The 26,333-nt window shown below is 40.2% G+C and overlaps 2 protein-coding genes across 2 annotated transcripts; one reads left to right on the top strand and one right to left on the bottom strand.

The window, feature by feature from the left end:
• Nucleotides 1–154: 154 nt before the first annotated feature.
• ACOT13 (acyl-CoA thioesterase 13) lies at nucleotides 155–13,828 on the bottom strand. The gene is made up of 3 exons (NM_001101845.2): nucleotides 13,636–13,828; nucleotides 3,834–4,018; nucleotides 155–1,539 (listed from the first exon to the last, which is right to left on the bottom strand). The coding sequence occupies exons 1-3, from the start codon at nucleotides 13,720–13,722 to the stop codon at nucleotides 1,344–1,346; spliced, it is 468 nt and encodes a 155-aa protein (NP_001095315.1). The 5' UTR covers nucleotides 13,723–13,828; the 3' UTR covers nucleotides 155–1,343.
• Nucleotides 13,829–14,120: 292 nt separating this feature from the next.
• TDP2 (tyrosyl-DNA phosphodiesterase 2) lies at nucleotides 14,121–26,249 on the top strand. Its single transcript, NM_001105341.1, has 7 exons — nucleotides 14,121–14,333; nucleotides 14,418–14,503; nucleotides 18,293–18,472; nucleotides 19,214–19,305; nucleotides 21,017–21,135; nucleotides 22,463–22,633; nucleotides 24,447–26,249. The coding sequence occupies exons 1-7, from the start codon at nucleotides 14,169–14,171 to the stop codon at nucleotides 24,726–24,728; spliced, it is 1,095 nt and encodes a 364-aa protein (NP_001098811.1). The 5' UTR covers nucleotides 14,121–14,168; the 3' UTR covers nucleotides 24,729–26,249.
• Nucleotides 26,250–26,333: the final 84 nt, after the last annotated feature.

Here is a 26,333-nt window from a genome sequence, read left to right on the forward strand (position 1 = left end):
TGTCCACGTTCATTGGTGAAGGTGGTGTCCTATTTCCCCATTTGATAGTTACTGTTTTATATTTACTCCTCTACATGTGCCAGCATTCTGTTAACAAGAAAGAGCTCTCCTGTCTCAGCCATTTATTGTTACCTAAACAGTATGGACTCATTTCTTTTCAGTGCTATATAGTTTATTTGTAATTGGAAGATAACTGCTTTACAAGTGTGGGTTCTGCCATACATTAGCACGAATCACCCCTAGGTATACATGTTCCCTCCCTCATGAACTCCCACCTCCCACCCCTCTAGGTTATCACAGAGCACTGGGTTTGAGCTCTCTGCGTCATACACTGCTATTGTTTTTCATGCCTTGTTTCACGCCTTGTTTTATTGAGCACTTACTTTCAAATACAAGATAGTTTCATCTTGTTATTTCCCTATCCCACCCCCAGCTCTGAAATCAGCTCTTTCTCCAAGGATCCCAAGTTACTTTTCATGGGCAATACTAGATGGGTTTCCTATGTGTACACTGCTATTTTCAAGTCTGCTTCTGCCCTTCAGCAAACAGAGCTATGTGTATTCTGATGTGTATACTGTATTCTAATACAACCAAATGATCATCAGCCTTTAACTATTAACTGTTTTCCAACTTCCAAAGGAAATTACTTCCTTTCTTTATGATCATCAGTTGTGAAATATTAGAACTAAGACCCTGATGACAGAAACCAATTATAAATACCACAGTTGACAGAAATTTGAGAAACTGACTAAACAATGTGTGAACTTGGTCTTTCTAATAGCAAGCATTAGGAGATTGAAGATCTGCATGGTTTTATTCTAGGTACTGGAAAAGGTAATTCTGTGCTCTCCCTACTACCACCACTATAAAATATACTAATCATGAACTGGGCTATTTATCCCACTGGGCTGTTTATCACTAATCTGCTTTGCCTTAAAGTTTATTGAGGACTGCTCACTCTTATTTTTCAGTGTGGCCTGTGGTTCATCTGCTTTGAAGTTCCATAATCTTGGAATTGGGTTTTTAAAAAAATGTAGCATTTTAGAGCTGAGAATGACCTACAATTTAAGGATTAATCATTAATTTGTCCTTCAGCTCAATACTAGGTTTTAGTTGTAAGGTAATCTTACCTCAAATGGCCCTGTGAGCTTTGCTTTACCTGTTTTCAAAACACACTGAGCTAAGAGTGTTTTCATCCAAGTATTACGTATGATTACAGACTAAAACTTTTACGAGGCTCGAAATCAAAGAATATAGACAACCCCCGTCCTGCATTCCACTTGATCTTTGGCATTTCCCCAAAGACTATTTCTTGGCTACTTCTAGTTGTGCTACTTTGAAAATTACTCATTGTTGGACTTCTTCACGGAGCCTTCGGGTGGTCTGTTTCCCATGTGTTTGGTATGTCTGCCCTGTGCTATTAATTTTCCCGTGGCCTTGTTCATCAGATCCACAGAAGCAAATGAAAGGGATCTTCCTTCCTTCAAAACGTGTGCTGTAATCAGTATGTCTTCTCCCACTTTAGCAGGTGACATGTACCTTGAAAGGAAATATTTAAATTTAGTTAACAGTAGTTTTTAAGTGCATCTCATAACAGCCTTATGTTTTTTTCCTAGATAGTTCAAGAATAATAGTAAACTTTCTGTCCTTTCTCATTTGAATGGCAGATCCTGACCCAAGTTCTCTCTTACTGATTCCTTACATGCACACAAGTTTGTTTTCCCATAAACAGGAGTTTTCAACTGCTCCCCAGCCCTGCGGCCCTTCTTTGTTTTTAGGTTTCCTACTTCATATTTATCTGGGGCTAGTGAAAGATTCCCCCAAGCTTTCATTTAATTTGCTTAACTTCCAACATGAGGTAATACTTGCTGTTTGGTTATCAATATTCAGAAGTTACTCAGCTCTAAAATGATTTAAAAACAACTATAAGGAATTAATTGAGGCCCTCTTGGATCTCAGGCAGCTCCTGATGGTGGCCAAAACTTCGGCCACACAGACTTTGAAAGGCCAAAATTATGTTTGGCTTATTAAAGATGCTTTATGGTTGTAATAGCAGTATCTTGGAAGATCATGACGTGCAGTGCCAGGTTGGAAGATCTCTGCTCCTAATAGTCTTGAGGCAAAGCAGGGTCGTCAGACGGTCTTAACCCTCATCACATGGAATAAGGGAAGAACTGCTGAATACATGCCTCAATGCCCTAGCAGTTCTTTTTGTTCATCTTAATCTCAAAAGACCCTTTGCATTTTAATCTTGTGATTTGCTTACTGCATGCTCATTTCCATAGTAAAGACAGACTAAATGTTAAGTTAGCCTAAGGAAAGATTTAGATTGAAACCTGATGACTGACATGGTTTACACTGACCTCATGTCAAATAACGTTGGCTTTCCCACCCTAACTTCTGCCTCACCTGCCAACAAAAATCATATCTTCTGTAGCTTAGGTGGAAAAATTGTCTTTTTCAACACCACATTTCAAAAGCATCAATTCTTCCAGTGCTCAGCTTTCTTTATGGTCCAACGCTCATCCATACATGACTACTGGGAAAACCAGAGCTTTGACTAGACGGACCTTTGTCGGCAAAGTGATGTCTCTGCTTTTTAGTATGCTGTCTAGGTTGGTCATAGCTTTTCTTCCAAGGAGCAAGCTGTGGCTGCAGTCACCATCTGCAGTGACTTTGGAGCCCAAGAAAATAAAGCCTGTCACTGTTTCCATTGTTTCCCCATCTATTTGCCATGAAGTGATGGGACTGGATGCAATGATCTTAGTTTTTTGAATGTTGAGTGTCAAGCCAGCTTTTTCACTCTCCTCTTTCACCAGGAGACTCTAGTTCATCTACGCTTTCTGCCATAAGGGTGGTGGTATCTGCATATCTGAGGTTACTGATATTTCTCCCAGCAATCTGATTCCAGCTTGACCTTCATGCAGGCTGGCATTTCACATGATGTACTCTGCATATAAGTTAAATAAACAGGGTGACAATATACAGCCTTGACGTGCTCCTTTCCCAATTTGAAACCAATCTGTTGTTCTATGTCCAGTTCTAACTGTTGCTTTTCGACCTGCATGAAGATTTCTCAGGAGACAGATGAGGTGTTCTGGTATTCCCATCTCTTGCAGAATCTTCCATAGTTCATTGTGAACCACACAAAGGCTTTGGCGTAGTCAATACAGCAGAAGTAGGTGTTTTTCTGGAATTCTCTAGCTTTTTCTGTGATCCAGTGGATGTTGGCAATTTGATCTCTGGTTCCTCTACCTTTTCTAACACCAGCTTGAACATCTGGAAGTTCTCGGTCCATATATTGTTGAAGCCTGGATTTGAATTTTCAGCATTACTTTGCTATTGTGTGAGATGAATGCAATTGTGTGGTAGTTTGAGCACTCTTTGGCATTGCCTTTCTGGGATTGGGATGAAAACTGACCTTTTCCAGTCCTGTGGCCATTGCTGAGTTTTCCAGATTTGCTGGCATATTGAGTGCAGCACTTTCACAGCATCTTTTAGGATTTGAAATAGCTCAGCTGGAATTTCATCACCTCCACTAGCTTTGTTCATAGTGATGCTTCCTAAGGTCTACTTGACTTCCCTTTATCACTGATTATATATCCCTGATTATTTATATTATTATTACTAATATATATTGTACTTAGAAATCCTTTTAGTTCTAGATTCTAAAACCATGGAATGTTTTTAAGGCAAATCTGTAGCTGCACTTAAGGATGACCAGCTAAGGGCAACTCCTGCTTTATTTCTGTTATAAATGTGTGTAGTCTCAGTTGTTTGAAATGAGTTATCACATTGAAAAAAGTTATTTGGGGTACAGTTTGTATACGTACGTTATGTTCATATCAACACTGACTCCGGATATACCCCTTTCTGTGCACAGCAGAGCAAGCGATGATATGACATCCACTAAGGTGGCTATCATGCCGCCATGGAGAGTGCCCATTTTATTGGCATGCTGCTCTTCCACTTTCATTTCACAAATCAGTTTCCCAGGGGCAGCAGAAACGAGAGTCACCTAAGTGTTAAAAAAATTTTTTTTGAATATTTGGTGGTATTAAGAAAAGCACAAACAGCTCTACCAAGAACTATCACTGGATTAAACCAAGCCACCCCCAAAAGTTGATTCAGAAACTGAAAATGAAGTTACCAGTCTCTCTTGATAGAAATGAACTCTGGAGTAAATTGTTTTGAAATAAAAAGGAATATTTAGGGGAAAACAGGAGTAGTTTTTCTTAATCTCCACTACTCTGCATAAATCAAACATTCCATCTGAGCTTCTGAACTCTATGTACAGCAACCTGGCATCTCTTAATGTCTTCTCAGAAATTCTGCACTAAGTCAGGTGGTCCTTGTGATCTGTTAGTCCATTGTAGTTTTAATTTGGATGTTCCCTAGTTATTGCACAAAGTAATTTTCAGAATGACTTCATGATGAATGGTTTAAAACAATGTTTAAAATAGGCTGAAAGAAATTCAATACAGGATGAGAACAAGCTTATACCACAAACCTATTTTAGTGTAAAAAAAGTTTAATAGAATCCAGCAAAGTTAAATTGCTGCTTTTAAGGTCCTGCCCCATTTATAGTATCATAATGAAAAAAATTACATAAAAGATAAAATGTGGAACAATGAATTTAGAATGTTATATCAAACATCTTTAGAAAGGAAACAAAAATAACAGAAATGTGTTTCTTATATCCTATTCAATTTACTAGGAAAAAACACCATAGATATCTAACATTTAGAAGTCAGAACTGAACTGTGGATGGAATGCGTTGCATCCAGTGCAGTAATTCTTGCTGTCACTAGAGGTTTTCAGACAGAATATGGATGCCTGTGTGAGGCGTCTGCTGTATTTGGGGGAGGAAGGGGTGTCTCCTGCATTAAACGATTCGATTCTCGGTAACTACCATTTATTGAGCACTTTCGTAAGTCAGGCACTGTGCCAGTCTGTCCATGCACTATGTAATAAGGGAGAGATGGTTTCCATTTCGTAGTAATTTAAATTCAGACTGGTTTACTCTCAAGATCACCAAGGATATGACAGAATTGAGATTCAGGTCTAAGTCTATTCACCTCCCAATCTCCCTTGTTGCTAACTGTAGAATCTCTAGATATATACAGTGGCTTTTATGCTCCCACCAGGAAGGCATTTTCGAACTTCACAAACTAACTTGAGTTGTTTGCTGTTGTTTATCCTCTACAAGGCCCTGATATAAAACAGAAACAGAACCATAAAATACAAACCATTCTAAATAATATGTTTTGCTTAACAGGTAAATCAATGGAAAAGTGAATGTCAGAATGGGATCATTATCATTCAATAAATGATCTAGCCATAAGATGTCCTCATTAACTAATAATGCACACCAAGGAGACCCAAGATATAAACTCACCTTACTAGGGCATTTACTAGACTCTTTGAAGCACTGCAATCTAAAGATGAACAAGATCAAATCTCTGCTCTTAAGGGGTTTCCAGTCTATAGGAACAATACACGCACACTGCAGTACAGTGACTGACTGCCGAGGGGATAAATACAGGTTGCTGGAAGTAAGGATCTTACTCATCCAAGTATGTTTTCAGGGAAGAGACATTAGAAAGGCATCTGTGAAATTATTTACACTTTGAAGGATGGGCAGAGTTTAGCCAGGTAAAGACAGTTTGAAAAAGCTAGGCAGTTCAGGAAAGCCTCATCGTCACCAAAGGTGGGTGCGTGTGTGTGTGTGCATTTTCAGTCACATCTGACTTTTTGCAACCCTACGGATTGTAGCCCGTCAGGCTCCTCTGTCCATGGGATTTTGCAGGCAAGTATACTGGAGTGGGTTGCCATTTCCTTCTCCAAGTCACCAAAGATAGTTAAGTATAATTTCAAGGTACAATGTATTTAATAGAGGTCAGTTCTTAGTGTTCCATATGATTATCTAACTTTGGCTGGGATGACAAAAAGTAAAACAAATGTCGATTTCACTTTCTACTGAAGAATACTGATTTTAATACTGACCTTCTCCCCCAGCCTGGTGGCGCAGGTGGTTAAGAATCTACCTGCCCAGAGGAACCAGATAACAAACTGCCAACATTCACTGGCTCATAGAGAAAGCAAGAGAATTCCAGAAAAAACATATACTTCTGCTTCACTGACCACACTAAAGCCTTTATTGTGACAATAAACTGTGGAAAATTCTTAAAGAGATGGGAATACCAGACCACCTCATTTGTCTCCTGAGAAACCTGTATGCAGGTCAGGCAGCAACAGTTAGAACTGGACATGGAACAACAGACTGATTGAAAATTGGGAAAGGAGTACAACAAGGTTGTATATTGTCAAGTTTGTAACTTTTGACTCCTTCACTTTTTGTCCACCACCCACTCCTGTCTCTGGCAATCACCAACTGTTCTCTGTATCTCTGAGCTCTGTTTGTCTTTTGTTTTTCTTAGTTCTACATAAAGGGAGATCATATGGAAAATAAAAATGAATCTACCTGCAATGCAGGAGATCCTGGTTCGATCCCTGGGTTGGGAAGATCCTCTGGAGAAGGAAATGGCAGCCCAGTCCAGTATTCTTGCCTGGAGAATTCCATGGATAAAGGAGCCTGGCAGGCCACAAGTCCATGGGGTTGCCAAGAGTCGGACATGACTGAGCGACTAAACCCACCCACCCAACGTGAAAGGCCAAAGGCTATACTAAGATACAAAATTGGCTGAAAATGTATACTGGAATAGAGATACTCTTGCACTGGTCACTCTGATATGACAGAGAAATACTTTTATGTGTTACCAATTGTTTTTTGTTTTTTTTTTCCAGCCCTGTTGCACAGCTTGTGGGATCCTAGTTCCAACCTGGGACTGAACCCAGGCCCTCAGGAGTGAAAATAGAGTCCCAACCATTGGACCATCAGGGAATCCCTAGTGTTACCAGTTCTTGTCTCCCCAAGTAGAATAAGTAAACCAATGGAAGATAACAATGAAGACTGATTCTTCTTTCGAATCAGAAGACTGATTCGCTACCCAACTTCCCAGAACTAAGAAACATGTCTTGTGGGGGAAGAAACTAATAACTACCTCTCTGTTGACAAATGGGGCTGAGGAGAGGACACTGTTTCAAAAAAAACAGATTTCGGTTTCAGTCATGATACAGGCTGTAGGGAGCACATGTATTTCTTTGGTTATTAACTGTAGCTAACTTTGTGTTAGAGACCATGCTCAGAAATGTATATGCATGTCTTACAGGCACTGAGACACCGTCTCAGTCCTCACAAATCTTTCAAGTAGCCAGTGTTTTGGTCTCCACTGGACTCAGGTCCACTAAGTAAACCTGCCTCCCCTGAGTTACTTGAAAAGAACACTGAAAGATAAAGGTAAAAATGGAGGCAGTGAGAGACTACTTTTTGGGGCTCCAAAATCCCAGCAAATGGTGACTGCAGCCGTGAAATTAACAGATACTTGCTCCTTGGAAGAAAAGCTATGACCAACCTAGACAGCATTTTAAAAAGCAGAGACATTACTTTGCCAACAAAGGACAGTCTAGTCAAGGCTATGGTTTTTCCAGTAGTCATGTATGGATGTGAGAACTGGACTATAAAGAAAGCTGAGCGCCGAAGAATTGATGCTTTTGAACTGTGGTGCTGGAGAAGACTCTTGAGAGTCCCTTGGACTGCAAGGAGATCCAACCAGTTAATCCTAAAGGAAGTCAGTCCTGAATATTCATTGGAAGGACTGATGCTGAAGCTGAAACTCCAATACTTTGGCCACCTGATCTGAAGAACTGACTCATTTGAAAAGACCCTGATGCTGGGAAATATCGAAGGCAGGAGGAGAAGGGGACGACAGAGGATGAGATGGTTGGATGGCATCACCAACTCAATGGACATGAGTTTGAGTAAACTCTGGGAGTTGGTGATGGACAGGGAGGCCTGGTGTGCTGCAGTCCATGGGGTCGCAAAGAGTCGGACACGACTGAGCGACTAAACTGGCTGAGGAACCAGTAGAGACTATCAGAGAAGACCAAAAACAAAAGTTAACAAATGGGTGCCATGGGAGGCAAACAAAGCCCTAGGGAAGAGCTCGGAAGAATTTAAATATTCCCTGAAGATTTAACCAGCTGAAGTACCATTTCACTCGTCTTCATTGGCAGGGTGGTGATGGTGATGAGAGATGTGCTAAGCAGGATTATAAGCAGTATTTTTCCCCAAAGGCTGGTAAATGGCAGATTTTATCGAATCATTCTAGAATGCCTACAAAGGTAGATGCTATGAAAGTATATTCACAATAATCACACTGGCAGGGTTTCTCTCAATTACAGCTCCTCTGCTGCCTTCAACCTGGAAAAGAGGGGCTAATAGGGAAAGACCTTCCTCACCACCTATAGACTGAGGACTGGGGTGATGTCTCTTCACTCCTCCAGATCTCCTCTCAAGAGGGAAAGCACAAACTTGGGGAGAATTTTTGCAGCTAATCTAGTTTGGAATGTAGAATTGGAATAGAGTCATTCCCAGGAAGGAGTGATGCCATGCAGGAATGTAAATATGATGAGCCCATTATGATAAAATCACAAATCCAACAGCAACAAAGTCTAAATAATCTGTTCCCCGAGCAACAGTAGTCTAAGTATACCTGTTGGCATATCACGTTGATAAACTTTAAGTAATAACACTGTCCTTTTGTGGTAGAGCCAAAGCTTCAAAGTTTTTCGAGTAAGTGTAAGGTCTATTCTTACTTTCCTAACCACGTCTATAGTCTTCAAAGGCTACTTACTGTTCTCAACCCTGTATGTCCTCGGGGTTCAGTCTTAAATCCTTAATGCTTCTCTCTAGTCTGTGCTGTTCCTCTTGAGACAGCTCATTCACCTATACTTTACCTCTCATTTCCACAAGGATAACGTGACACAATTTAACCTGGCTTCTGAACTGCCTGCGCTTATTTCTTTGTGTGTTGGATTTCACCTGGTATTTCCAGATCTCACCTGAGACTCCTGAAGTATATACTTTCCCATGTGTTATTGTGGGGGTGAGAGTTCCATTGGCAAGTAACTTAAACATCATAAGGTGAAACATGTTTCTTTACTGCTGAACTAGTTGAAAGCTTTCAGAGAAGGCAATGGCACCCCATTCCAGTATTCTTGCCTGGAAAATCCCATGGACGGAGGAGCCTGGTAGGCTGCAGTCTATGGGGTCGCTGAGGGTCGGACATGACTGAGGGACTTCGCTTTCACTTTTCACTTTCATGCATTGGAGAAGGAAATGGCAACCCACTCCAGTGTTCTTGCCTGGAGAATCCCAGGGTCGGGGGAGCCTGGTGGGCTGCCGTCTATGGGGTCGCACAGAGTCGGACACGACTGAAGCGACTTAGCAGCAGCAGTTGAAAGCTTTAATATATAAAAGGGATGCAATGGCTTTATTCATATGAGGTACACAGAGTAGTCAAATTCAGAGATACAGACTATAGATAGTGGTTGGCAAGGCTGGGGAAAAAAGGGAATGAGCAGTTATTGCCTATATGGTAGAGTTCCAGGTCTGCAAGATGGAAAGAGTTCTGGAGATGGATGGTGGTAATGGTTGTACAACTATGTGAATGCAAAAATTACTACTGAATTGAATACTTGAATATGGTTAAGATGGTGAACTTTATGTTGTGTGTGTGTGCGCTCAGTCGTGTCCAGCTCTTTGTGACCCCAAAGACTAGCTGGCTGGCTCCTCTGTCTGTGGGGATTCTCCAGGGAAGAATACTGGAGTGGGTTGCACACCCTCCTCCAGGGGATCTTCCCAACTCAGAGATTGAACCCAGGTCTCCTGCATTGCAGGCAGATTCTTTACCGTCTGAGCCAACAGGGAAGCCCCATGTGGTAAAATATGTGTATTATACCACAATTCTAAAAACGGGGATACATCCATGTTTTCTGAAATTATTTGGAGGACTTTTTTTTCCCCCCTCAGGGCACATCTGATAGTGTCGGGAGCCACGTTAGGCATTACTGACAAAATGGAGGCACAGCCCCAGACCTGTTTCCTCATTCCGCAGGCATGGTCCCGGGATGAAGGAGTTAGGCCTTGTAATTCTGACTTGTCTTTTCCTCTCCTTGGCTGAGTTGACTGAAAAGGAATATTAAGGTGCTTATTGTTTTTGAGAAGAGCATGAGAAGGCACAAAGTCTTCTGCAGCTGTGCTCAGAGAATAATTTATAAAGCTAATCACTGACATTTGTTCAAGGACTTTTACAAAAAAGTGTTCCAGGGTGAGCACACAGGCCGCAGCTTGAGACCATGGGAGGGATTGCTATCTGAAGCCTATTTATGAGGAAAGTGTTTATGGCAAAGGAGTTTGCTGAATTTAGGGCTTAGGAATAATTAAAATAGAAGCTAAAGATTTAAGGGATGCTGTAATGTTAGCATATTCTTCTATAGCTTATAGAAATTAGGGACTTTAGAGATATTATTAGCTAGAAGCCCTTTCTAAGAAATAGTGAGCTTAGGATACTAGGGGCAAACAGGACTTAAAAAGATAAGAAATAAACTGAGGAATGTGGTATGCAGCCCAGACATTAGCATGAGTTACAGTGTATTCACAAGGACACATGAGAAAAAGTAGATAAGAGAATTGCTGAGGCAGAAACTCCTTTTGAGGGGCAACAATGATTTATGGAGACAACAAATCTGGGTCAGTGGGAACTGAAAATATCAAACCTCTGACCTAATGCTTTTGTCAAAGTATAAAAGAGAACCATAAGCTTGAAATAAATAGGCAGTCCAAGAAAACTGAGAAGCTGCCTTAGGTTCTCGCCGACACTGCTCACCCCTTCAGGTTGAATCCCTGGCTGCTGGAGCTGGATTCTGGCATGATGGGACTGTTCCTTGGAACCTACTTTTTTCTTCTCCTCGATGATAAACTCCTGGAGGGTGAGGAATTGTGATGGGGAGTGTGTGGTTTGTGTGTGTGTACATGCACACAGTCGTGTCTGACTCTTTGAGACCCCATAAAATGTAGCCTGTCAGGCTCCTCTTGCCCGTGGAATTTTCTAGGCAAGAATACTGGAGTGGGTTGCCATTTCCTCCTCTAGGGGATCTTCCCAACTGAGGAATCGAACCTGCATCTCCTGCAATGGCAGGTGGATAGTCTACCACTGTGCCACCTGGGAAGTTGATGGGTATTTCTTTATAATCTCATAGTACTTTGTTGACTTATTTAAAAGTGATCTTATAGCAAGATCAGGACTTTATTTTGAGTGTTAGTCTTTCTGTATCAATGCTTTATAAAAGATAGGTTTTGTGGGTGTTTATAAACACTGATAAAACAGAGGGTTTTTTTACAAAGAGGACAGGCTAAAATAAAGAAGTGCAATGTATGATCTCATGCATTGACTTGACATCTATACCAGAACTAATTTTCAATTTGCTTTCTTCAACAGATCATTTGTAGAGGGACAAAAAGTCACCATCAATTATCAGATTCTATATGATATCTCCAAACAACTGTCCAAAAAACAATATTTGGAATTGGAATATTATCAGCCAGATTTTCCAGTGTTTTTGTATTTGATTCATTGACTTTGTGGGAGTGGGTAATGGGGCAGACTTGACACAATAGTTCTGTACACCTCACTTGCTTCTTACACCCAGAAACATTATTCCTTCTAGTCTTCACAAAAGCAATGGGGTAAGAGGATAAGTGTGTCTGAGAGACCGTGTACATCTTTTACTCCAGTTTAATTTTAACAGTAATCTTGCATTTTAAAATCCTGTACTTAGAAGAGCATTTCTTGCCTTGAAGAATATCTGGTGTCATATTTAAATCACCAAAGGGACAATTTTTTGAAGTAAAATGATTTTATCAGTCAAGATCCCGTAAGGTACAAAAACTACACTTCTTTTATTAAGAAAGAGACTTTAGAGAATTACTAACCAGAGATTTAGAGAAAGAAATCATATGATTTGAACAGCCAACTCTAAGTCCAGTGCAAAGACATGGTTTATATGTATATAGCCATGGCAACCTACTCCAGTACTCTTGTCTGGAGAATCCCATGGACACAGGAGCCTGGTAGGGTGCAGTCCGTGGGGTCGCTGAGAGTCAGACATGACTGAGCGACTTCACTTTCACTTTTCACTTTAATGCATTGGAGAAGGAAATGGCAACCCACTCCAGTATTCTTGCCTGGAGAATCCCAGGGATGGCGGAGCCTGGTGGGCTGCCGTCTATGGGGTCGCACAGAGTCGGACATGACTGAAGCGACTTAGCAGCAGCAGCAGCAGAATAAGAGTAGCAATTTATCTAGTTTTGACCTAGGTCAAAGTCAATGATTAAGAGCATGGTTTAAAGTCAAGTTTTCAAAGTCTCAGCGCTTCTGACGTTTGGACTGGGCCATTCTCTTCTGTGGGGACGGGGGAGGGAATCTGTGCACTGGGGATGTTTGGCAGCACCCCTCCACTCTCTCACCATCCCCAATTGAGAACCGCCGGTCTAGATCCCATTATCTTAAAACTCACAGTAAAAGAAACCATGTTCATGACTAGATTTACAGATCACTATGCATAAACCTCACCCCACTCCAGTACTCTTGCCTGGAAAGTCCCATGGACAGAGGAGCCTGGTGGGCTGCCGTCTACGGGTCGCACAGAGTCGGACACCACTGAGCGACTTCACTTTCACTTTCATACACTGGAGAAGGAAATGGCAACCCACTCCAGTGTTCTTGCCTGGAGAATCCCAGGGATGGGGGAGCCTGGTGGGCTGCCATCTATGGGGTCGCACAGAGTCGGACACAACTGAAGCGACTTAGCAGTAGCAGCATGCATAAACCTATTTAGCCTGAGCAAATCTGCCCACACGAAACAACTGCAAAATCCATTTTTGATCAAATTAACACACAAAGCATCTACCATGATACCAACCTGTGCAGTTAATATGATAGTCACCTGTCAGTAGTGAGCACTTGAAACACAGCTAGTATGAACTGATATATGCTCTACAGTTCACACGAGATTGCAAAGTACAGAAAGTTAGCCCTCTTTGTATTGACTACGTTAAAATATTTTTGATATGTTAAACTATTTTACTAAAATTAATTTAACATTTCTTTTTAATTATACAATGTTGTGATTATAAAATTATTATAAAACACCTCCTTTCTAAGGCGGTCGTGAAGCCCTAAAGGGGGAACTTTTCCCCCACTTAACACTCCTCCTAGTTTACTTTATAAATCCCAGCAGGAAAAACGAAGATTTTATCAGCAACAAGCTAAGATACCTCCGCAACTCAACCAATGAGACACCACCACAAACCCGACTCTCCTCTCCTCCAAGGAACTTGTTCAAAACAGCCCCTCTCAACTGTCTCCTATTCTCTCTATAGAAGAACAGCTGAGGACTTGCCCATGGTTAGCCTCAGTTTGCAAGTCCCAAGGTGTAACTCCTCTGCCATTCCTAAGATAAACCCATTTTGCTGACTTATAAAACGGACAGATCAACGTAGGCACACCTACCACATAACTACTCCATCAAAGCAGTAATCATTACTGCTAGGGTGAGTTTAGGGATTCAATCCAAAAGAATCTAGCCAGAGAACTTATGAAGCGTTCACCCACGAACCAAGAAGGGCGCTTTCTTTCCCTTCGTTAGAAACCGCGCCTTCGCCTCTAATACCTTTTCCAAGTTTCTATCGAAACCGTTAAATTTGCCTGAGTGCGTTAGCCACTCCAGCAGAGTCTTTGCCTTCTTCACCCAGATCATCGTGGACCGTTCGCCGGCTCCCAGGCCCCACTTAAGACTGAGTCTTGGAAGAGCAGGGGAGCCCTGAAGTTCGCAAAAGAACAAGGTCAACAGCCTTCTGGGACCCGAAGAGCGTTCCGGGTCCGCGGCCGAGCGCACAACTGTCCCTTCCCTGGCAGCTGGCGCACTGACGTCTAGCACCTCGTCACTGACGTTCAGCCCGCGTCGCGACAGCGCACGCATGTGCCGTTTGGCCCTCGCCATCCCGGGCCGACTTTCTTGCTGCGCATGCGCTCTACGGTCTTCCGAGAGGTGAGCGTTTGTTTCCCCGCCGGTGGTTGATAGGCTAGCACCGCGGGCGCTGGGCGCCTGTGCAGAGTCTGGCGCCTGACCGTCCCCGCCCTTTCCACCACCCACCCCACCAACTCCGGGCCAGGTTCAAGGTGCAGTGAACTTGCGGGGAACCGATGGAGCGGAACAGCGGTCCGGAGGCTGGGCCGGAGGCGGAGCTAGAGGAGGGGGAGCCCGAGGTTAAGAAGCGGAAACTCATGTGTGTGGAGTTTGCTTCGGTCGCGAGTTGTGACGCCGCTGTGGCTCAGTGCTACCTGGCCGAGAACGACTGGGAGATGGAAGTAAGCTTTCGCTACTTCTCTCTTGCCGGCTCTTCACTTTGGTGATGCAGGCGTACCTCCCATCCCTGTGTTTTTGTTTTGCAGAGAGCGCTGAACTCCTACTTCGAGCCGGCCGTGGAGGAGAGCGCTTCAGAAAGCCGTCCCGAGTCCCTCTCTGAGCCTGGGTCCTGGTGAGTGACGACGGGCCGGGGACCCGTTCGGGCGGAGGCGGTCGGGTACCAGGTTGCGTTGGGCATGCGGGACCTGCCATCGAGTTAGGCGGCGGGTCTGCGCAGAGACGGGCCTCGGGTCTGAGTAGCCGGAGAAGAAGGGTTGGTGGAGATGAGACCTGCCCCAGCCGCGGGGCTCACGCTTCTCCCGAGAAGTCCAGGCTGTGTCACTTCGGATGTACTTTGGAGTCCGAGGGAGAAATACCAGAAATGTAATTTTTTACTCCAGGTGTAGGGAATACGTAAGCGAGCGTTTCGAAATGGATGAGACACAAAATCCTCTACTAAAGAATGGTAGCTTGGTGGTCTCCTTGCGTCCTGTTGTTTGTTTACTCTCTGCTGGCCGGCCAGGATAATGGTTTTTATAAAATGCACATCCGCCCCTGTTATTCCAGTGCTCCCTCCCCAATTCCTGCACTTCTGCTCTTAAAGTCTGTGTGCCTTACAGGTTTCCCCACGGTTTGACCACTGCCTGTCTTTCTGGGTTCGTCTCTTGTCACGCTCTCTTTCCTACCCCACAAAACTTCCAGGCATGTCAGTCAGTCGGTTCAGTCGCTCAGTCGTGTCCAACTCTGCGACCCCATGGACTGCAGCACACCAGGCTTCCCTGTTCATCACCATCTCCCGGAGCTTGTTCAAACTCATGTCCGTCCAGTCGGTGATGCCATCCAACCATCTCATCCTCTGTCGTCCCTTTCTCCTCCTGCCTTCAATCTTTCCCAGCGTCAGTCTTTTCCAGTGAGTCATTTCTTCTTATTAGGTGGCCAAAGTATTGGAGTTTCAGCTTTAGCATCAGTCCTTCCAATGAATATTCAGCACTGATTTCCTTTAGGATTAACTGGTTGGATCTCCTTGCAGTCCAAGGGACTCTCAAGAGTCTTCTCCAACACCACAGTTCAAAAGCATCAGTTCTTTGGCGCTCAACTTTCTTTATGGTCCAACTCTCTCATCCATACATGACTACTGGGAAAACCATAGCTTTGACTAGACAGACCTTGTCGGCAAAGCAATGTCTCTGCATTTTAATATGCTGTTTTGGTTGGTTATAGCTTTTCTTCCAAGGGGCAAGCGTCTTTTAATTTCATGACTGCAGTCACCATGTGCTGTGATTTTGGAGCCCAAGAAAATAAAGTCTGACACTGTTTCCATTGTTTCCCCATCTATTTACCATGAAGTGATGGGACTGGATGCCATGGTCTTAGTTTTTTGAATGTTGAGTTTTAAGCCAGCTTTTTCACTCTTCTCTTTTACCTTCATCAAGAGGCTCTTCTGTGCCTCTTCACTTTCTGCCATAAGGGTGGTGTCATCTGAGGTTATTGATATTTCTCCCGACAGTCTTGATTCCAGCTTGTGCTTCATCCAGCCCAGCATTCTCATGATGTACTCTGCATATAAGTTAAATAAGCAGGGTGACAATATGCAGCCTTGACGTGCTCCTTTCCCAATTTGGAACCAGTCTGTTGTTCTATGTCCAGTTCTAACTGTTGCTTCTTGACCTGCATACAGATTTCTCAGGAGGCAGGTAAGGTGGTCTGGTATTCCCATCTCTTGAAGAATTTTCCAGTTGTGATCCACACAGTCAAAGGCTTTGGCGTAGTCAATAAAGCTTAAGTAGATGTTTTTCTGGAATTCTCTAGCTTTTTCTATGATCCAACAGATGTTGGCAATTTTATCTCTGATTCCTCTGCCTTTTCTAAATCCAGCATGAACATCTGGAAGTTCATGGTTCACGTCCTGTTGAAGCCTGGCTTGGAGAATTTTGAGCATTACTTTGCTATCCTCTGAGATGAGTGCAATTGTGTGGTAGTTTGAGCATTCTTTGGCATTGCCCTTCTTTGGGATTGGGATGAAAACTGACCTTTTCCAGTCCTGTGGTCACTGCTGGGTTTCCCAGATTTGCTGGCATATTGAGTGCAGCACTTTCACAGCATCATCTTTTAGGATTTGAAATAGGTCAACTGGAATTCCATCTCCTCAGCTAGCTTTGTTCATAGGCCCACTTGACTTCATATTCTAGACATGTCCAACTTTTCTCCAGTGGGTCTTTTTTTTCTTGCGTTTCAGCTGTTATAAAGGTATTTATTACCTCTGCCTAGAACCTTTTTCTTCCTCCTTTGTTACTTTTCTTATAATTGTACTAGGGTATATATGTGTGTCCTTATCTTTAGGTGTGTGTGTTTGAGCACTCAGTCATGTCCGGTATATATGTATGTCCTTATCTTTAGGTGTGTGTGTTTGCTCACTCAGTCACGTCCAACTCTTTTTGACCTCATGGACTGTAGCCCGCGGGCTTCTCTCTCCATGGGCTTCTCCAGGCAAAAATAGGGAATGGGTTGCCCTTTCCTTCTCCAGGGGATCAGTGCATTCAAAATACTTATGCAAATATTTCTGAATAACAAGTAAAGCAGGTAAATGTTAAATAAGTAAAATGTTAACGTTTATTTGTATGAAAGGTGAATAGAATTCTTTTTACTGTTTTCTGAAAGTCTGAAATTATTTCCAAAGAAAGTTTATAGTTAACTTAGAGTGGCGAGCATTTTGCAGTGTATACAAATATTGAATCATTATATTGTGTACCTGAAACTGGTATGATGTTTATATACATTATACTGTGTGGCACAGAAGTGATAGGGTGTCGTCCTCAGTGCATTACATCAGGAGGCACCTGATATGGATTCGTCCCCAATCCTGGTTAATTATATTTCGATTAAAACGAAAAATAGGAGAGGAGTTCCCTGGTGGTCCGGTGGTTAAGACTTGGAGCTTTCACTGCTGTTGCTGGGGTTCAGTCCTTAATTGGGGAGCTAAGATCCTGCCAGCTGCGTGGCAAGGCCATAAAATAAAAAACAATTTTCTAAAAGAAGTTAAAATACTGGCATTAAATACATTAAAATTATAAATACAAAACCCTAGTTCTTAAATTTGTGTGTATTTTATAAATGTTTAGGAGTCACCTTTTAGTAATGTTTGTCCCTCCACTCAAATGTCGAAGCCTTGATGGGAGAGGTGGGGTCAGGCTGGCCTGAGGACTGGAAGCCACACATGTGGTCTCTCCAGCATGGCAGTCACAGAGCAGTCAGACTGCTCTTGTGAGAGCTCAAGGTTCTTGGACAAAGGTTCCAAAAGACTGGAGTGAAAGCTGCAAGGCTTCTAATGTCCAAGCCTCAGAAATCCCAGAATATCCTTTTCACTGTGTTCTGTTGATCAAGTAAGTCACTGAAGCCCAGATTCAAGGAGAAGGGTGTTCATTGGACTTCACCTCTCAGTGAGGCGAATAGCAGAATTGTAGCCGTTCCTTATCTGGCACAGTGAAACCATATTTCAAATATGGTTTAAAATGAATCCAAGTAAATGTGGAAATCTTACGTACTCAATCTAATTTGGGGTTGTAGTCTATAAAGTTACTTTAATGACCTATATCATTGAGGGGTATTAAGTTGGTTCTAAGTGAGCAGACTTTTGCATAACACAGAATCTAGTTTTCTGTAGTCATCAGACTCTTGGTCTTCCATAGGCAGATAGTCTTAGGACTCTTAAAATGTACTTACCCCTGCCCAACTTCGCAATGAGGAAGACTAAGAATAAATGTGAAATCCAAAATTGATCATGAATTGCAATAAAAATAACGTAAATACAATTTCAGCAAGAGAATTTTACTTACCTGTAAAATGAGGGCTACAAAGATTTGAAAAATGATTTTTAAGTTAATCAGATTATTTGCAGAGTTGTGTTTCATTCTGCTCTTGCCAGTGTTGACCTAACCAAGGAAGAAACAAATGATTCCATTAGTTCTAAAACCAGCACATCTGAAGATAAAAGTGTTCAGCAAGAAGATGGCAGTGTATTCTCTTTCATTACCTGGAATATTGATGGATTGGACATGAACAATCTCCTAGAGAGGGCTCGAGGGGTGTGTTCCTATTTAACTTTGTAAGTATTATTACATCTGCTTCATGATAGTGTGATAATGTGTCTTACCTGCCTACAAGGAGGGTAGTAGATCAAGGTTATGGGCTTTGCAATCGGTCCTAACTTCAGAGTCCAGCTCTCAGAGGAAATATCAGAAAGAATCAGGAGTGATTGCCTCTGGGAGCAGGACGGTGGGTTGGGGTTCAGAGGGAACGCTAACTTTTGTTTGAAGCCTTCTGGTACTGTTTTACTTACTAAATTTGTTATATAATTATTACTGTGAAAAGAAAATTGCCAGTGTGATCCGAATCTGATCCACACACTGGCTCTGTGACCTTGTGGAACCACTTGAGAGCCACTTCAATTCTCTGGAGCTCGGAGCTCCATTTTCTTCATCATGGATAATAACTGTTTCAAGAGGACAGACAGAGACAACTCTTCAGGCATCTATTAGAGTATAAGACAATTGGAAGCTCTTAATATTACTGGGTGTCTACTGTCAGTGATTCCAGTTCTTCTGACTTTAAAGGGTTGTCATATATATGTTGTTTTTTTTTAATTTGACCTTTACAGTATTATGTGTTAAGTAACACAGATCTTTCTCATTTTATAGTTATCAAAGATCAATGTAAACATCAAATAGTAGGTGTCCTAGAGGACTATAATTCTGTGTTTCTTTTATGCTGTAATATTTTCCTAATAGGTAGCTGCAAATGGTATACCTGGTACTGGTACTTATTATGAATTGATGTGTTTAATTAGGTACAGCCCTGATGTGATATTTCTACAGGAAGTCATTCCCCCATATTATGCCTACCTAAAGAAGAAAGCAAGTAGTTACAAGATTATTACAGGTAACAATTTTTCTGTTATTTAACTGGTTTTTTTTTTGAAAAACAAGTCAAGGAGAGAGATAAATCAAAGTTAAACAATTGGAACATAGCGGGGAAAAGCACAAATAAAGTAAGCTTGAGAAAAAGAAGTCACACTCTCTGATACTAAAAAAATCATAGGAGAAGATGTTATATATGTGAAGAAGAGGTTAAAATGGATGATTTTTCAGAAAAATGTAAATTGCCAAAATTTAAGGCATGGATTAGCTTTTTGGTGAAATCAGATTGTTAGAAAATGTTCAGGTGTGATGATCTCATTGTGGTTATGTTTTTCAAAGAGTCTTTACCAATTTCTTTTTATTTATTTTTGTTCTTTTTCTACCTTTTTGCTCTTAATATTTAAGTTTTTAACTTTTCATCTATTTTGTTTTTATTTAAGTGCATTTAGTGTACCACTTTGGCTTCATTTCATGATTTTTGGCTAAATCTCATGTTTTCTTTGACTTTCACTTTTGCCTAGTATATGATTTCAATTTTGATTTACTTTTTAATCCGGAATTGCTGAAGGGAGAATTCTCTTTGTCTTTCTCTCTTTTTGTGGGACAACTTTTCTGCATTCTCTTGGGGATTCCTTTTGCCTGTGTTCTGTTATCTTGTTTTCTGAATCCCACGCTTTGTCCCTTCTTGCCTTACTTCCTCATTTTGTTGGAGCACATTCCTCTAGTGACTTCCTAAGAAGTAGCAGAGGGGAGTGAAGTGTTGAATCCCATCCTGTTTGCATGTGCCAGTATTTTATCCTCAGAGTTCTTTGATAGTTTAACTGGACGTAGATTTCTGGGTAGAAAGTCATTTTCCTGCAGAATTTTGAAAGCCTGATTTCAGTATTTTCTGGTTTCCATTATTGATGATCTGAAGTCTGATGCCATTCTAATTCCTGTTCAGGAAACTTTGAGCCTCTTCTTTCTAAATCCAGTGTATTTTTCATTTATTATGCTTAACACTTTGTAGGACTTTTCAATCTGGAGGTTCATAACCTTCGGTTCTAGAAAACTCTTTTTTCTCTCTCTCCATCCCTCCCTCCGTCTCCCTCCTCCTTTCCTTAGGCTGCGTTGCCCAGCTGCTGTCTTCCTAGTCTGCTGCCCTCCTCCCTGCCCCTCCCTCTCCAGCTCTTCCTCCCATCTGTCCCTTTTCTTTTCCTGGTTTCCCTCTATTCTGATAAACCAGTCACCCCTTCTCCATCTGCTTTGTTTTCTGAAAAACTTGGAAGCTTTTATTCACTGCCCCTCCACTTCTGTTCTCTTTTCTTCTTGCAAGTTTTTACTTTCTAAATTTTTTATTCACTTACTGTGATTTTTCTGGTGCTTTCAGAGTTAAAAGTAACTTCCTATCAAGTTGCCTCAATTTGTCTCATACTCTTGCCTTTCAAAATTTTTTCAGATTTTTATATTTGGTATTAGCACTTTTAACTGTTTGGGGCATTTATGTAAATTCATTTTTATTTTTGTATTTCTTCATATTTCCAGCTACATTTTTGTATTTCTTCCATACTTCAATTGTCGGGACTTGGTTGGCCATCTTCAACTATTCTGAAGTAATAGTTTACTCTTAACATGTAGATCCATTTAAAATCTGTACCTGTTTGTTAAAATAGAATTTTTAGTAGGAGAACTTGGGGTAAACTGCAAATACCCCTGACCTCTCAGCCTACATTCTTTTCCACAAATACCTGAAGGTCGTGAAGAAGGATATTTCACAGCTATAATGTTGAAGAAATCAAGAGTGAAGTTTAAAAGCCAAGAAATTATTCCTTTTCCAAATACGCAAATGATGAGAAACCTTTTGTGTGTTCATGTAAGTAATTTTTTTTAATTGACTTAAAAAGAAGAATGAACTAATTTTTTCACAGCTCCCTGATGATGGCTTTAAAAAAAATAAAACATTGTATTTAGAGAAATATTTACTCCTCACTTACAGATTCTTTTAAATAGTCTTAAAGAACTTTATAAATTAAATTTTTAGACACATTTCAAATATAAACAAATTAGCAAAAATAAGATCCTTGATTCATTGATATTTTCTTAATATATGAGTTTGCTAACATTCCACATTTGCTTTCTAGTTTTTTTTTTAATTAAATGCACTGTAATTGGTACTGTGTTGCGTTCTGTGAGTCTTTCAAAAATTAGTCAAATAGGTCTTGCTCTCATAGAATTCCTATATTAGCAGGGGAGAGATTATATGTATAGTAACTAAAATAAAGGAAAGGCATAAATGCTGTAGGAGAGCTGTAATCATGTGCCTTGAAAGCTTAGAGAAAGAAGAGATGACTTTCAGCCGCATTGTTTAGTGACGGTTTCATGATGGAAGTTGTATTTGAATTGGGCCCTGAAAAATATGTAAAATATAGACGTTAAGAACAGTGCTGGTGGCAGAACCACCATGAGCAAACTTGTATAAATTGCCAATAGCAGAGTATGTTTATATGAAAGAGGGCATGTATAGCTCGAAATGAGCATCTATTCAGTTGAGTGTAGAGAGTACAAAGAGGGGTAGTGTGATGAGAGGCTAGTAAAGTAGGTTGAATCCAGATGATAAGAGATCATGAATGCCCAGTATGAAAGAATTTGGACTTGACTCTGCGGGCAATTAGTTGAAATATTGACAGGTCTTACATTGTTGGTATCTTCATTGTAAATGGTATGTGATTCTCATTCATTCATTCATCATTTAACTGACATTATTTGGAATTACCTATGTGCCCAGCTCTTGATACTATAGTAGAAAATAAAAGAGCCTTCTTTGCTTTGAAATGATTCAACAGCTTTGTAGGAGAGAGGTAATTGTGCTGCAATTTAATCTGCGGGACCTCATGAACAGTCTACAGTGTGCTGTAGGAGGATAGAAGAGGGAGCCACCGAGACCTGGGACATTGGGAAAGGGCTCACAGTGGAGTGGACATTGGGGTTAGGTCTTGCAGTATTAGTGGGTACTTGCTCAGTATTCTTTGGGAGTCTTCTTTGACCTTTTAGAGATAAGCCCAGTGCTAATGATACAGTTTCACTTTAATAAATCTTAATATGTAACCAATCAATTGAATAATTACTGATTCTGTTAACAAAGTTCAGTGTTAATAGTGGATCATTTTCTCAGCTCTCATCATTTATTTATCTTGTTGCAGGTGAGTGTGTCAGGAAATGAACTTTGCCTTATGACTTCTCATTTGGAAAGCACCAGAGGGCACGCTAAGGAACGAATGAATCAGTTCAAAATGGTTTTAGAGAAAATGCAAGAGGCTCCAGGATCAGCTACAGTTATATTTGCTGGAGATACAAATCTCAGGGATCAAGAAGTGAGTGATGAAGTCAGTTCAGTGTTTATGGGCAATTTATTGCTGTGGAAATTCCTTTAGATTTCTTGTGTTTTTGGTGTTTTTTTGTTTTTTTTTTTTTAATTTTGTTCTTGGCTGCACTGGATCTTCGTTGTGGCATGTGGGGTCTTTAGTTGCAGCATGCAAACTCTTAGTTGAGGCATGTGGGATCTAGTTCCCTGACCAGGGATCACACAGGGGTCTCCTGCATTGGGAGCACAGAGTCTTCGCCACTGGACCACCAGGGAAGTCCCCTACATGTCTTTTGACTAAAGCTATTAAAACTAGGACCTTCATTTGTTCATTATTTGTAAGTGGCCTTGCAGATGCAGTTCAGTGAATAATTATTTAGACTGTACTATTTGCCTTGCACAGGGAAGGCAGAGGCAGAAGAGGCTGTTACTTTATTAGTGAAATATATATATTGCATATGAAAAGGACAACACAAAACAATATATATTGATTAAAAAGAGGGGTGTAGAGAAAATAATATTAGAAGAGTTTAGCAAAGGTCGCTTTAGTTTCAGTTTCTCTAGTTGCAAGGTGAGAAGAACAAAGATTGAACCAGCCTAGTTTTCCCTAACTCTTCCTACTGAGATTTTAAAAACCTTTTTTTTTTAACCTTCATAACATTGGATTTGGCAGTGATTTCTTAGATATGATACCAAAAGCACAGAGAACAAAAGAAAAAATAGATAAGGTAGACTTAATCAGAATTAACTTTTGTGCATTAAAGTATAGTATCAGTGGCGTGAAAGACAACCCATGGAATGATAGAAAATATTTCCAAGTCATATATCTGATGAGTGATTGATATTCAAAATATACAAAGACCTCCTACAGTTTTAAAAAAAACCTCATTAAAAAATAGGTAAAATGCACATGGAATTCTACTCAGTGTTATGTGGCAGCCTAGATGGGAGGCGAGTTTGGGGGAAAATGGATACATGTATATGTATGGCTGAATTCCATCTCTGTTCACCTGAAACTATCACATTGTTAACTGGCCAAATCCCAATACAAAATAAAAAGTTAAAAAGGCAAAAGATTAAGATATTTCTCCAAAGAAGACATACAAATGGCCAATAAGTACTTGAAAAGATGTTTAATATCATTGGTCATGAGAAAAATGCAAATCAAAACCATGATGAGATACCACTTCACAGTCATTAGCATGACTATTATTTAAAAAAAAAAAGAAAATAACAAGTGTTGGCAGAAATGTGGAGAAATTGGAACCCTATGCCATAGAACTGTAGTGTTAAAGTCATACATTTTATGTATACTTTACCACAATAAAAGTTTCTTTTAAATCCTAGAGTGAATGGGAGGAAAACTTAATGTTGTTAGTAAATTTCAAATAAAACTGCAGATATTTGACATTATTAGATCGTATAAAATGGTATACATCTAAATTTATAGCTTAGAGTAACAGTTTTGCCCTCTCTACACTTACATTCATTTTTTAAAAACTACTAATAACAATAACTGAGGCCATAGGTTTTCAGTCTCCTGGGTTTTATCTGATACCCAAAATTAGGAATTTATTTATGTCAGAAGATAAAGGGCAAATTTCAGACCTCTCTGGCTCTCTTGATATCTTTATTACCTACTTATTATCATGCAGTAAAATACCTCTATAAAATATCTAGTTGTACCCAGTTTTGCATTTGTGCATCAGCAAATAATCTGGGGCATTCTGATTGGAAAAATTGTGCTTAGATGCAGTCATGGTAAAGGCCTTTTTAACTTAAGGGAAAAAAGACTGAAAAGAGTTCTTTGTTTTTCTTTTCAGGTTACCAAATGTGGTGGTTTACCCAACAACATTTTGGATGTCTGGGAGTTTTTGGGCAAACCTAAGCATTGCCAGTATACATGGGATACACAAATGAACTCTAATCTTGGAATAGCTGCTAATTGTAAACTTCGTTTTGATCGAATATTTTTTAGAGCTGCAGCAGAAGGTGGCCACATTATTCCCCAAAGTTTGGACCTGCTTGGGCTGGAAAAACTGGACTGTGGTAGATTTCCCAGTGATCACTGGGGTCTTCTGTGCACCTTAGATGTAATATTGTGAACTGCTTTTCAAATATGAGTTTTAAATGTTTGAAAGGATTTTGTTCTGTGATTATAATTTCAATTATAATTTCTATCTGTCCTGGAAAGGTAGTTTAACAAGGAGGAATTATAAACTGGATCATTGTAACAGAAGGAAAAACTACTGTGATTTTATTTTTTGTATTGTGGCCTCAGATTTCAGAACTAAATCTTAATGTTCATTTAAACTAAAGCATACCTGTGTTGAAAACATGAGGCTTCTTAATGCAAGGTCACAGTGGCTACCAGAGCTTTTAATAGTGCTCGTAGCTGCTGGCTGGATTTCAAGCAGGGCCACATTTTGTCTGTGGACTAGCCTTTATATTAGATTACTTTTTAAAATCAGGTACCAAAATAGTTATATTTTAAATAAGTCTTAAAAAAAAAAAAGATTACAGGGTCCTTGGGATTGGATCTCTTAATACTATTTCATAAATCCAGATTATCTGATAGTTATTGTCCATCAGATTTTTTGTCAGTTAACAGTGCCTAATTGGTAAGCTAGAAATGAACTCATGGTTTAAAATTCCTTAACTTTAAAAAACTTGTGTTTGTAGTTATGTCGCCGAACAGAGGCAAAGTTAGGCTTGATAATGATTAAAGTCAGTTTTCCAGAGGCATTGGGCTTTTTTTCTAAGAGAAAAATGTGTAAAGAGAAATTCAGGAGGTGAATAAGGAACACTTCTCTGCTTTAAGGAAACATTTTTTTCCCCCATAAGCGAGTATACTCTAAATAAAGAATTTTGCTCGTTTATAGTTTGTTTTAACATGCTTTTGTGCTCATGATGGAATTGAAATCATTACCTGCTTCCTACTTCTGGCTCCACAGCTACTGCAGCTTCACCTTTGTGTGGAAGAAAGCAGCTTTCTACATTACTTCTCACTCTGCCAAGTATTACCAAGAATATATTGACTTCCTCAGTATACAGAGAGGAAAACTGGTGGTAAATAACTGGAAAGAGAAGTGGCAGAACCTTGTTTTCATCAGGAGGGTCAAAATTAACAAGCAAAACACCTGAAAAAAGACACACTGAATATATACATATGGTTTGTCATAATGGAAAAGAGGTGTATATGTTAATCATTTAAGAAAATGAGAATTAATGCTAATCTTTTAGCATATATTATGGAAGCTATAGTTCATTTTTGTGGGAAAAGGATGTTTGGGGCACAAACTGCTTATTCACTTGAAAGAAGAATTAGGAGAACTCTACCACACTTCATATTACCAAAAAAAAAATCTGGATAAGTGACAGGCTAAATATTAAAAAAAAATGTACTGTGTATTAGATTAAATAATTACCAAATTGTTTTAAAAACTGGAAAGGAATATCATTTCCTTAATATGACTCAGCATCCAAGTTAAATATCCTCCCATTTACTGCTTATAGTGACAATCTAAGAAACAAGTTGGAAGTTAAAAAAACAATAAAACTACTTTTCATCTGCTTTCCATAGGCAATGGTTCTTAATGCAAGAATAAAGACACTACTACTACTCAGTATCTTTTTTTAATATTAATTTTTAGTTGATTGGTTTACAGTATTGGTTTGATTTCTGTCCTACAACAACATGAATTAACCAT

This window comes from Bos taurus, chromosome 23, assembly GCF_002263795.3.
Source record: "Bos taurus isolate L1 Dominette 01449 registration number 42190680 breed Hereford chromosome 23, ARS-UCD2.0, whole genome shotgun sequence".
In the NCBI taxonomy this organism is placed as follows: domain Eukaryota; kingdom Metazoa; phylum Chordata; class Mammalia; order Artiodactyla; family Bovidae; genus Bos; species Bos taurus.

Bases quoted from the DNA above. Each gene is read 5' to 3' on its own strand.
- ACOT13 (NM_001101845.2), bottom strand. From the start codon at position 13,722: ATGATCTGGGTGAAGAAGGCAAAGACTCTGCTGGAGTGGCTAACGCAC. The intron at 4,019-13,635 runs GTATTAGAGGCG...TTTAACACTTAG, and splicing joins TCGATAGAAACTTGGAAAAG to GTGACTCTCGTTTCTGCTGC. The intron at 1,540-3,833 runs GTACGTATACAA...TTTCCTTTCAAG, and splicing joins AGTGTTGATATGAACATAAC to GTACATGTCACCTGCTAAAG.
- TDP2 (NM_001105341.1), top strand. From the start codon at position 14,169: ATGGAGCGGAACAGCGGTCCGGAGGCTGGGCCGGAGGCGGAGCTAGAG. The intron at 19,306-21,016 runs GTAACAATTTTT...AAATACCTGAAG, and splicing joins TAGTTACAAGATTATTACAG to GTCGTGAAGAAGGATATTTC. The intron at 22,634-24,446 runs GTGAGTGATGAA...TTTTCTTTTCAG, and splicing joins CAAATCTCAGGGATCAAGAA to GTTACCAAATGTGGTGGTTT.